Raw genomic sequence first — 13042 nt, forward strand, 5'->3', positions numbered from 1 at the left:
CTCCTTCCACCTAAGCTATGCAGGAAAGGCCCAAACCCAATTCTAAGGAACAATCAAGTTTTATAGGGTTTTTCTGTTCAGATACAAATAGTTTGTATTTTCACAGACATGTCTATTTTAACGAGCACTTTTTCGAAGATATAAATAATAAGTTTATGAGATGAATCATTACTTGTTTTATTACTCGTTATTTTAAATGAATTAGATAACGAAATAATGATTCTGATTCTATATGTTATATCCTAATCGGAATTGGAATTGCCTTTAGGTGTTTCGGAGCTGAGACGCTGACACGTGTTATTTGTTACGGTAAGCGAGCATACAGACTATCAATCAATCATCTGCTATCCTTCACTTCCCGCGTACGTTAGTGGGTCTTGCCTCAAGACCGCGCGAATAGAAGAACCATCGCGTACAGCCAAGCACACACTTCACTTCTGCTTTCTTTCTGTAACTGCAATTCTGTGATCTTTTGCCTTGTTCCTTTCTCTCTCTAGAAATTGGATGTGTTTGTATGATCGAATTGAATCTAGCATAATATTGGCCTTGTTTTGTCTCTTTTTTTTATCTGTTTACATGTTCTAGGGTTTTGATTCGATTCGATCACTGAGTGCGGGAATGGAAGTTGGAATTGAGGGTTTGGATTCTGATGTTTCTATTCTGAAGAAAGTCAAACATGATGAGGTATTGTTTCTGGTTAATAAATTTCAGTTTTTATTACCTTTTTTAAATTCATGCACCATTTGTTTGTTTTTGAAGTTTTTGGCTCTGATTATCAATTTTTACCCGTCAGATTCTCTGTTTTGATTCATCTTGGTAACTGTCGCTTAGACATGTGTTCTTTTGTGTGGTGTGTATTATGAAGAACAGAGGACAATCAAGTTTTCTTGAATATTGTATTATATGTTCATGTGGGCACATAATGGATTGCCAATTTACTGCAACCAGTCAATAGCCTGTAACATGGGCCTATGAAAATTGTTAATTTGTCAGTCACAGAAATTAAGATTTTGGCCTATATTGAATTGTTTTTGGTTCCTTAATTCCGTTTTAGATTGAATTGTTTGTAATGAAGACATTAAGAAAAAACATAAAAGATGGAAATCTTGAGTGTAATGTCAAATAATGCCTTTTTGTCACGTGCTTGAGGCATTTTCTCGACTCTATAGAGATTAGTCCCAAGGAAAAGCAGCCGGGTCGTTCTTTGGCATGTAATTTTCAAGTGCTGTTGTTGCATTATGTGAATGCACCCAGTTGGTGGTTATGTTCTGCGGTACCAAGTTAATCATGCAGTAATAAGTTGGGAAATCAATAGGTTAGCAGTAATACATTACTGTCTGCTCAGTCTGCTCAGTATAAGCCAGTATTTATTTACTGTGTCAGTTTCTGTGCAGTGTACATTTGTGAATTGTGAGTAAATTGTAGTTCGATCAAATGAATTTGATACTTGTAACGTTCTTTCCGATCACGCCCTTTTTGTTCAAACTAAGATTAAATGTATCGTTGAACTTTGAGGGTTTCTAAAGAAGATCACAGTTTTGACAATGAGGTCTGAGATTTCAGGTTAGATAATTTGACAGTGCAATTCAGATTCTTCATTTCCTAGTATACATATCATAGTTTTTTTCATCTATTGATGATTTTTGTTGTGTTGACTATAGACTGATATCTTTGGCTTTCACTTCATATTTTCAACACCTCTTTGATTTCGTGCTTTTTTCATTAAACATGAAATTCATCAATGTATATCCATAATAGTTGTTTTATGGGATTCAATCATTCTATTCTGGAAGGTTTTAGAGAAAACTTTGTTATCTATGGGATTCAATCATTCTATTCTGGAAGGTTTTAGACAAAACTTTGTTATCCTTTATCAGGAAATTTCGAATCCTACTAGTGAAGCTGGATCATCTGTATCACTAAGCTCAGGAAATATCAATTCAGACACATCGTACCATGATGATGACAATGATGATGACGATGATGGTGACGATGATGGTGATGACATGGTTGATGAGGAAGATGATGCCTTTGATTATGATGATGATGGTGATTACATGTTTGAGAACATAGAAGAAGATGATGAGGAAGCTCATTATTTGAGCATGCAAGCGCAATTTGATAATGTTGATTTGCCTCCTGGTGTTGAAGCATCTTTTTCCTGGTTGAAGGATCCTGTCCCAAGCACAAGTATGACGGCTAGCCTGAGCAATTTAGCCCCCATGGTTCCTCAAGTCCTCTCCACAGGAGCTGAAATACTAGAAAATCCATGTCTACCCATGAACAAAGGTAAGGATGTTGCTAGTAGCAGTTCGACAGTCCATCAAAATCCAGTTCCGAGTTCTGCAAAAAATAAGGAAGAGGTCGCTGAAAACGAATTGAAGAAGAAGTTTGAAGAATTTAAATTGTTTGACACAGTTGATGATGTTTCTGATCATCACTTCAACTGTGCAGGCTTTCAAGGACAACAGGTAATCTGTGTACAGTGAAGTTTTGTTATACCCATTACCTTGTGCACCTCCCTTTCATTGTATTATGCTATGCATTTTCATTCTTTAGTTTTCTTCACTTCCTCTGGGGTTGGGGAAAGGGGAGGGGGGGAGGGGGAGGGTTTGAGTAGCAGGTTCTAGTGTTTTGTGGTAGGGTAATTACGAATACACATCTTTCTAGCATATTTACATGTTTCTCACACGAGATAATTATTCCTTCTTAAATCTTTTTGGTGGTAGCCTTCTAGGAGTTGGACAAAGAAAATTCAAGATGAATGGAAAATACTAGAGAAAGACTTACCGGGTGAGTTCGATTTTATGCTTAGTCTTGCTACTTTCTCTAATTTCCACTGGCTTGTCATACCATGAGATGGGAGTAAACATCTTCATGCTAAGCTTCTTTTGAGATTTTGTCTTTGTTCCTGTTGCATATTCTCCGTATTTATGTTTTCGTATATGGAGTTACAATTCTCCAATCACTCACATGCTTTTGGCTACACTTTCTGATTGGGATATAACTAAAATTAAGCAGTTATCTGAGAGCATTGCAACTTCATCTCAATTAACTCTTAGCAGTAGTGGTTATAGACGTGTACTTGCTGCTGTTGCAGTTGCTCAACTTTACTGTACCCTACATGTACACTGGCAATGATATGTATGCACTACAATTCACAAAAAAATATCTCGTCGTTTGAAGGTAGAAGCAGATGCGAAATATATGCATGCCCCCCCACTTCATATATACACATACAACAGCAATTTGTATTTACTATTTAGCAATCTTGTCCGGAACACTGATAAACCACGTAATTGACACTTCGTAGAACAAAGATGCACACAATGTATTTCTTGGCAAAACCAAATGTATATGTTAAGTGTTAACTGTCCAGAAAGTTCTTTTTGTGTCGATATCTTACAGATCACAAGTAAGGATGTATCTTTTTATACCACATTTCATATCACGACTCAGTTTTTGTGACTTGGTTTATATGTCTCAGTAATTTAGTTAAGTTTGGTGCAATTTAAAAACTACTCACTTTGTTTTACTTGGGCAGATACTATATTTGTCAGGGCATATGAGACGAGAATGGATCTTTTGAGGGCTGTGATCATAGGACCAGCAGGCACCCCCTACCATGATGGGCTCTTTGTCTTTGATGTTCATTTTCCTCCCAACTATCCAGACATACCCCCGGTATATAACGATTGATAATTCCTTGTTTTGGTTTTATGGCTGTTTTCACATATTAAAATACGAAATTAATTCTTGTGGCTCTATTTTAGATGGTTTATTACTATTCTGGTGGCCTTCGGCTGAACCCAAACTTGTATGATTGTGGAAAAGTCTGCCTTAGCCTTCTAAACACCTGGACTGGCAAAGGGAATGAGAAGTGGATGCCAAATAAATCAACCATGCTACAAGTTTTAGTGTCCATACAAGCATTGATTTTGAATGCAAACCCATTCTTTAATGAGCCTGGCTATGATAATATGTATCCTGGAGCGGAAGGGGAGAAAAAATCCAAGGCCTATAATGAAGAAATCTTCATTTTGTCCTTGAAAACAATGATGTATACACTCAGGAGACCTCCAAAGGTATGACTTCATATCCTCGCATCTGGTCTCTCTCTCTCCTCCACTTCATATTCATGGCTTTTTCATGGCTATTCCAAATACTTGTATTTCTATTTTTAGTTGGAAAACTGTTGATTATTTTTCTCTACTTCCTTTCTTTTTTCTGTGTTTAGTTTGATTTGTCACTTGGTAAATCATCTAGTTCCCATGTTAACCTGAATGTGAAGTACTATTGGGACAATGATTTGGGCAGAGTAAGAATAAAACCAAGGTGTATCAGTTTGCGAATATATGGTTATTGATTATATAGTTTTGAAGAGCTTTATGATATGTGTGGGGTACTGATAGGATTGCTGTAAAATTGGCTTGGACCATATCTGCTTGCCCTGCAATTAAGCTACAACGTATGTTGAATTTTCTAGTTTGTTAGCTACAATTTTTGTTTGTAGTGGACATGAGGATGAGGTTATGTTAGAAGGCCATTAAACGTTTAGATTTACCTATGAGGAGTGTGTGTATCTAACCCATCATGGATGGTATGGTACTCTGGCCTTGATATATACACCAAAAAAGTAAAAGAGTGGATCGATGGTCATGATCCATCGATTTGGATGAGTTAGATGATTGATCCTATCTTGGATTAGATATATAATCAATTGCCTAATGATTCAGCTTGTGGGCCACTTAATTGAATCCAGGATAAGATTAGGTTATTAGGTGAACCGAGGGAAGTTTCATTAGGAACCCAAATTTGATTAGGAACCCGGGAATCATGAATAACACATTCATGATGAATTGGAAGTGTTATTCATCAAACTGAATTGCACATTCTTAATGAATATATTACAACATTCATGATGACTAATATGTGCATGTTCCTAATGAATATACCACATGTCATCTGGTGGGTGGTCCTGGGTTGCTAATCAATTTTAGGCTCCTAACGGGACCTGCTCCTAGGTGACCTTGCTCTTCTATAGTACTACTTGGGCCATGTAACCTTATTCTTTTAGCATATTGAAAAATCCCTGTTTGGTAAGCTATGAGCCGTTTATAAGCTCTCTTTTTCGAAAAGCTACTTTAGATAGCGTTTCAATAAGCCCCAAGGGCTTTTTTTCTCACTTTTTCTTGATTATGCCCCTTGTATTTTACATAAATGACGAAAAACAATATGTTCTTTTTAGGTCATTTTATATTGTCATCTAGCTTATCAATTAGTCTTTACCAAACATGACTAACTTACCGGCTAACAACTAGTTTATTAGCCAACTAAGTTTTCAGCTAACAGTAGTTCAGCCATGAAACCTCTTTGGTGAGCACTTTCATTTAACGATAAGCATTGTTTACACAAATAAAATCTTAGCTGTATTGGTAATGTGTACTGCAGCACTTTGAGGACCTTGTCGGTGGTCATTTCCGTAGCCGTGCACATTGTATCCTGTTGGCATGCAAAGCTTATATGGAGGGTGCTCCAGTAGGTTCTATAACCGATGAAAAAATCCCGAATGAAAAAAGCGGATCAAAGTCATTCAAAGCAGCAGTGGCTAAATTGATGAATGGTCTCATTTCAAACTTCAGTAGATATGGGGTTACCAATTGCGACCAGTATCGTGTTTGAAGCTGAATAGCTGATGCAAGTCTTTCCACGGGTAACAGAAAATGACTTGTGTTTTAAAGTTTCTCGTTTTCATATAACCGACTGCTAAACTAGTGCGACAACTTATATCTGGACTTGTTTAAATGTAGATTGCAGTAAATATTTGATAGATGCTTAGCGCAGCCGATATAACCAATTGCTGCTACATCGTATTCGCATCCTTCGTTGCAATGAGCAACAAGCCTTGTGCATTTTGGTGTATGATTGCTTGTTTAGAAGGGGTCTCGTGGTTGATTCTTGTTAAATCTATGACCTTCAAACAGATTTGAGAATGTCACAAATTTATCATCAGAACACAATTTTTTTTTAAAATTTATTCAAAAATCAAAATGGTCAAGTTCTTGAATATTATTTTTAATAAAAAATCATTAAAAATTGGTTATCTATATTATTTTAACATAAAAAAGCTACGTATAATTGATTAGACATGCTCTGAATTAAAAGAAAATCTAAGGGGTCATTTACTAAACGCTTACCGGGGTAAGTGCTTATCACGTCATATTATCTTATTGAATGAATATCGTAAGGACCAAAAATCATATCCGATAAGAGCGAGACAAGAATCAAGAGTCTTATTCGATAAGTGAGGACAACGATGCTTACCATGGTTAGCACTTACTGGTAAATTGTTGTATCCAATGCTGTTTTGGTAGACTAAAATCTTATCGGGTATGAAAGTAATAATGTTGAATTTTACCGACAAACGCTTACCAGGTAACTGATTGGTAAACGGCCCCTATCAATCATATCGTTTTCAAAGCCTATGCCCATTAATAATTTTAAAACCTTTTTCCAATTTATTGAAAATTCATTTTTCTTGGTTTTTTTAAATGTAATAGACCTTTTTGAAAATATTTCAAGTGTTACAATTTTTATCTCTCTCAATTTTCACTTATAAAGAGAAATCCAAACTACCTAAATGAGAAAAGTCCACGTGTTAATTTCAATATTCAAATATCAATTGTATAAAATCTAAAAATACTGTGATAAAGTTGAAATTACTTAAATGTATTTATACTGATAAAATAATTTGATCCACCAAATTTCATTTTGTGAATCAAACATCCTTCATAAATAAAGTTGCTTCTGTGTTAAAAAATTGACATGATCTTCTCTTCATCCATCTAAAATGCTAATAGTGCAAAACCAACACAACCATAGTAGCTTCCAAATCTACATTTTCTCCATCTGTTGCCTAGAACAATTTTCATACCCGATGAGCAAAAACGTTATAGGTGGGTTTGTCCAAATACAAGATAGGTCCCAGATTCGACCCCTCGCCTCCCTTTAGCCTCAGCCCTTGAGTGAACCAAAAGAATGTCCTCTCATTGGTGTCCTTGGAAACGGAATGGGACCGATTGGAGTTATCAGTTTTGCGCAGATTATAGATGGGTACAATAATGTAGCAGAAAAGGAAGCAAAATCATTGGCTCGAAAGAGGAGATGTACACTAAAGTTATTAAATAGACATATGAAGAATGAGTGACGTTTGGTATCTATTAACAAATTGAGTAAAAAAGAACACATGTAACACTAACAATGGTTTCTGTTGATCCATTGGATGAGTTTATATTATAAACACTGGCAAAACTAAAAGAATAGGAACTCATAAGTCACTTCAACCTGTAAATGCAGTAAAACAAAATGTATGTTAATTGCCATCACACTTAAATGCAATAAAACTCGCTCACTTTCTCAATTCTAGAAAATATAATATGAACGTATTATCTAGAACACTAACATGATGCATCAAGTGTAGAGTGAGGTTCAAGGGAAACCTCAATAAGTGAAGAGCACCCTAATAACTATTCATCTGTACATGAGCATACCAGACAAACTAATAACATAAGCACACGTGCATTAGTAACCAGGAAACATCTTCAATTACTTGTATGCACATGTGCATACCGTACAAATGAATAGTTATTAGGGTGTTTTTCAGTTTTCATTTTTTAAACCTGACCTGTATGTGTATATATATATACCCCGAGAAGTTAAATTTAAGTTTGAACTTAGAAGGTGCTTGCTTATATGGAACTCGTGACCAAAAGGGAGAAACGAGTATGCTATACCGTACAAATGAATAGTTATTAGGGTGTTTTTCAGTTTTCATTTTTTAAACCTGACCTGTATGTGTATATATATATACCCCGAGAAGTTAAATTTAAGTTTGAACTTAGAAGGTGCTTGCTTATATGGAACTCGTGACCAAAAGGGAGAAACGAGTATGCTACCTGGGAGGTATCAGTGTATATATATTTATGGAGAGGAAGGTGGTGATTGATGCAGCTCTGCGCTCAGCATGTGGTGAAGTAGCATCTCAACCCTCTGACTGCGCGTCTTTGTGCTGAAATTTTTTATCAGAAATAATTAAGGTAAGCAAGTATGGAGTATATAATATGCATGTACAAGTAAAATTTAACCTTCCTGAGACTTACCCCAAGTTACGGCGTCCCCTTCCTCCCTTTCCCTTCATACAAAAACAAAGTACAGTTAACCACATGAGCTTCAAAGCATTATACCTTGCCATTTTAACAGGTGAGAAGTGATCTTGAAAGTGGAATTTGGAAAGAAAAAGAAGCCATGCAAGGTAACGTAGGATAAGATTGAACTTTACTAACCTTCGCATCTTCATCTTCGTCAGGACACTCGATTTCTAATTCAGCAAAGAATGCCTCCAACACAAATGCGACAATCTGAAAATAATCAAGTTTTTTTTCATGATATTGTAATAGAAATATCTAAAATATAATATCACCAATGTATGGAATGAAAAACTATCCTCTTTCGGTTGTTCAAATAGAATTAGCTTCTAGTAAAGGAACCAGAAGATACCACAAACATCAGAAGAGAAAAGAATCCTTAAAACATCTCTAAAATAACAGTATTTATCATTACTGAGATGCCAGTGGGTTTGCATATGATATATACGTTTGGCACTTGATATTGTGAGGGATTTGAAAACCAATCATGAGGACTCACCAAATTGAGGAGGAGCAGAACTGTTATTAGATAGAAGCTGATGAAGTATGCATAACTCCAAGCTGTTCCTGTCAATATCGCATAATCCTGAAATAGTTGAATGAACATTTAAGTGATGAACCAACCATAGCCACTGATGAAGTGTTTTTAATGATCAAATGAACGAGTAATAGCCCTTTTGATAAGTCATATCAGTATCAAGGTTAAGGCAGTTGGTTGACTTCAGATATGAATCTAGGTCAAACAAGTTAGAAAGAGCATGCATTGTATTTGTTGGTTATATAAGGTTTTGGTATGTTAATGAAGGCCAATAGATTTAATAGAGTAGGTCAAAGAAGCTGAGTTTTTTCATGTCGAGACGATGATAAATAAAGCATACAATATACATACAAGCAGTAGGTCCAATATAATATCTTCTGCATAAATGAAACAACATTTTTTTCCTTCGACATTGGAGTTCTGGAATAGAATATTTGAAAGGTCTACACCTTGTCAAGTCGTTAGAATCATAATAATTTTGGACCGAATATGTATAGAAGGAAAGACATGGTGATCAGCAAACTCAAGTCCAGGCAAGTGCTACGCCTATAAACAGATGTGTGTAAATACTATATCTTTTCATTCCACAGTAGGTCCAATATAATATCTTCTGCATAAATGAAACAACATTTTTTTCCTTCGACATTGGAGTTCTGGAATAGAATATTTGAAAGGTCTACACCTTGTCAAGTCGTTAGAATCATAATAATTTTGGACCGAATATGTATAGAAGGAAAGACATGGTGATCAGCAAACTCAAGTCCAGGCAAGTGCTACGCCTATAAACAGATGTGTGTAAATACTATATCTTTTCATTCCATGACTAGTAGTGGTGAAAACATCCACATTTGATTTCCTCAAAGTGGAAAAGGGTACAGTTCTAAAAATACACATATCCAACATATAGCAGATCCATCGATTGTAAATCAACCGGATTTTTTGGCATGCTTATTAAGGGTATTGACTTGACCAAGTACTGTGATATTGTATATCTTCCAAAATTACCCATGACTTATTTCAAATAAGAAGTCCAATATGTATGATGGTTTCAAATTTCAATGCAAGAATCTGGTAGTCAAACTTTTCCACCTTTTACTTCTTTAAAACACACCCAAATAAATGACGACCAAGAGTATCTTAGAAAGTATATGGAATTGTTATTATATTTTGGAGAGGAGAATGTGAAGACATCCGAAATGCTCTCATCACATTTATTTAGTATTATTTTTTGTTAACACCATTATACATCTTGAGTTTCATATCTTTTTATGAAGGATGTTCTTTCTTACATTGTAATTTCCTCCGATCTTTAATATCTTGGCCAAAATCTATATTTGTCTTTTGGATTCTTGTCATATAAGGTGTCAAAATATAAATTATATCAATCAATAATGGATAGATATATACAATTCGTATTACTTTCTAACATGGACAAAATTATCTTTTGATATGGACATTGGAAATGACCATTCTCACGCTATCCAAATCCTTGAATGGCTCTAGATAGTTTTATGCTTATCTAACAGGATGATAACAATCAAGAAAAACCACCAATCTGTCTTCCAGATCAGATAAAGAGATTTATAACCCTGTTACAAGTAATTACAGCCTATAGAAGCACCCATATTTTTAGTGTTTGGAACACGAAGTTTACAGTAGACAAAAGCTATATAAACAAGTGAAGTAAACAAACCAACAGATAAGTTGAAAGAGCACACAATGTACTAATGGAATAGTGAACACATGCATATAACTTGCACATAAAGGGGGATGAAGAAAAACAGGTAGTACCATGAATGGATCATACCTGCATCCATATTTGCCAGTTTCCCATCACAAGCAAATTGAAGAGTGTCACCATACCATTGGGGTAGTCATTAAAGTTAAATAATAAGTAACTGGTCAAGTCAAGGAAGATTTACTGACAAATTGATGTATATGTGAAAAATATGCCACATGAGCAGTTAACCATAATTGTTTGGCATGAAAGCGCTATAGGATGCTGATACATAATTCTTCTTGATCTAATCTAGAACATTGTATTGTATTTGTTTGATATGTATAATAAGGTATTAGATGAAAGCAATTAGCAATAGTCAATACATAAAGCATTGTAGCAAATAGTGTAGGATACTCGCTATCAGCAAGATCTGTACTTGGTAAATCTGGGTTCCCCGCATTGACTATCCCACCAAAGATCTAGCACCATAAGGAAAAAAGTAAGTAGCGTTTAATTACATGTCTTTGAAGCTCCAGATACATCTTTAAAAAAGTAAAAGGAAGTGGTTTCTGTTGCACATTAGACGCATCAGATAGATATATTCTGTAGACTAGCTCCTGAAAAAGATGTGTAATATATTACAGAAGTATTCCACTGTTAGAGAAAAAGAAATATTTATCCACGCATATTTGATAATACCTTGAAGTATACAAAGAACAAGCACACAATTTAGACGCACATGTTATGTAAAACAAAAGACTTGAAGGCAAATGCCAAGCATAAAAACTGAAAGTACCTGTATGCCCATTGAGCAGTAAATGCACATGACACAAAAGACGGTACCCAGGTACGGCATCAAACTTGGTATCAGCGTTAAAAATGTAGCAATAAAGGCTCGGTACCTTTGAACATGCATCAAGATCCTAATCAACCTTAACATCCTTGCGATAAGAAGATAACGAATCCTGGAAATAATATTGTGGAAATCTATTATGTCCAAAATATAAGCTGGTGCCAATATACAAGTTGTTAGTTTAGAAGAATTGCAGTTGATTATCAAAGTCAACCTCAGTATATGGTATGAAATAGAAATAACCTTTAGGAGCAACTGTAGAATTTTTTTATAGAATCATATAAAACTATTCTGCCCATAGGCTACATTATATATATATATATATATATATATATATATATATATATATATGATGAAATAGTTGGTTCCTCACTTCTCAAAATATTAGTGGTTCTCATTTGAACCCACCCCTATACATACACACATTAAAAATAAACGACGATATGTATAATATGATATATACATATTATACATGGGAAGGAGATATTGCAAGATGCATTCCACTTAAATATCTCCGATTTCCATTTTTTGTGTTTTTGTCATGGCATTAGAGCTCCATACTCGGGGGGTTGTTCCTTGATCCTGGTAGTCTAGGAATATCCTATTTTCCTCAGGATTTGATCTGGGAGGGTTCATCTATTTTGATGAACGTGCTGATGCACTTTTTCTCAAAAGGTCAAGAACTAGGGCTGTCAGGTAGCTACTTGTTAAACTAATCCAACGACAAGGAAGCACATTGTAACTGTATTAATTTACCAATTCACTTTCGCATTTTCCTTGTTCAGGACTCACTCTTGGGTGGGTCTAGACTTCGGTTTATAAGGAAGCTCAATTTCAAAAGGCAAGTCACGAACAACAAAATTCCAGTATATCGTGTTCATATACCATGGTCTGATAGCAGGCCATGAAGTTCTGCAAAGGCAGTTGGGAATTGGCGACCAAGGAGTGTTGACTTCAGGCCGTTGTATTCTTCTCTAAGACCCGAGATAACCAGCATCACCAAATCTTTTTCTTTCATTGGTTCGCCTATATTGGCGAGAGCATCAGCATATTCTTGAGCCCTGGTCAAGTATGCGGAGGAGGTTTCAGCAGGCTTCATCTCTAGTTTAAGAAGCTGAGTTTTTAGGGTGTATTCCCTAGATGATGTGTGAGGAGCATAAGCACGTTCAAGAGACAGCCAAAGATCACGGGAGGTAAGTCCTTGAACGTGTTGGAACGCCGCCTCAGAGATTGTAGAAATAATCAGCATCCGTACATGTGCATCATTGGAAACCCATGCTGTGTAGTTAGGATTCGGTTGTGGTGGGGGCACTGTGGTGCTGTCGGCATCTTTTCCAGATGATGATGATGATGAGATAGTCATCGGTGGACAAGGAATGGTGCCATCAACATAGCCGAACAGGTTGTTTGTGACAAGGAACGGTTGAACCATTGTCTTCCAATAGCCATAGTTGTTTGGTGATAAAGTGAAGCCAAACTTGTGGGAGTTATGGATGGTTTTCTCGGTTAGAGTGAAAGCTGCAACAGTTGTCATTGGACAGAAGGTGAGACAGCCGTAGGGTAGAAGACGGGTGGGATAGCTTTAGGGTTGCCTTGTGATGGCAGCGGTAAGGCGGCAGCGGTAGGGCAGCAGCCGTAGGGCAGCAACTGTAGGGCCGGCTGTTAGGGTTGTCTTGTGATGGGGCTGCTGTGGTAGGGCAGCAGCTGTAGGGCCGGCTCTGTTAGGG

The 13042-nt window shown here is 36.2% G+C and overlaps 2 protein-coding genes across 6 annotated transcripts in view; one reads left to right on the forward strand and one right to left on the reverse strand.

Annotated features, from left to right (window-relative positions):
• The first annotated feature begins 378 nt into the window (after positions 1 to 378).
• LOC112522669 (putative ubiquitin-conjugating enzyme E2 38) lies at positions 379 to 5892 on the forward strand. Of its 4 annotated transcripts, none has more exons than XM_025131947.1 (7): positions 379 to 450; positions 586 to 684; positions 1878 to 2471; positions 2730 to 2793; positions 3545 to 3684; positions 3774 to 4085; positions 5452 to 5699. In XM_025131947.1, the coding sequence occupies exons 2-7, from the start codon at positions 619 to 621 to the stop codon at positions 5680 to 5682; spliced, it is 1407 nt and encodes a 468-aa protein (XP_024987715.1). In that variant the 5' UTR covers positions 379 to 450; positions 586 to 618; the 3' UTR covers positions 5683 to 5699. The 4 variants fall into 4 exon arrangements, with proteins under 4 accessions (XP_024987715.1, XP_024987716.1, XP_024987714.1 ...); XM_025131948.1 differs by adding an exon at positions 5811 to 5892 and having other exon boundaries at positions 393 to 684; positions 5452 to 5713; XM_025131950.1 differs by having other exon boundaries at positions 403 to 412.
• Positions 5893 to 7147: 1255 nt separating this feature from the next.
• Positions 7148 to 13042, reverse strand: part of LOC112522625 (two pore calcium channel protein 1B) — a 49156-nt gene continuing 43261 nt past the window's right edge. Inside the window, exons 17-24 of one of the 2 annotated variants that reach the window (XM_025131872.1) lie at positions 11259 to 11427; positions 10877 to 10941; positions 10550 to 10640; positions 8704 to 8790; positions 8343 to 8417; positions 8160 to 8191; positions 7956 to 8068; positions 7148 to 7344 (exon numbers count right to left, since the gene is read on the reverse strand). In XM_025131872.1, the coding sequence (XP_024987640.1) occupies positions 7981 to 8068; positions 8160 to 8191; positions 8343 to 8417; positions 8704 to 8790; positions 10550 to 10640; positions 10877 to 10941; positions 11259 to 11427 (607 nt within the window). In that variant the 3' untranslated portion in view covers positions 7148 to 7344; positions 7956 to 7980. The remainder of the gene's footprint in view (positions 7345 to 7955; positions 8069 to 8159; positions 8192 to 8342; positions 8418 to 8703; positions 8791 to 10549; positions 10641 to 10876; positions 10942 to 11258; positions 11428 to 13042) is intronic. The other variant, XM_025131873.1, reaches the window with a different exon arrangement.

This window comes from Cynara cardunculus (assembly GCF_001531365.2).
Source record: "Cynara cardunculus var. scolymus isolate 2C chromosome LG 12, CcrdV1, whole genome shotgun sequence".
In the NCBI taxonomy this organism is placed as follows: Eukaryota; Viridiplantae; Streptophyta; class Magnoliopsida; order Asterales; family Asteraceae; genus Cynara; species Cynara cardunculus.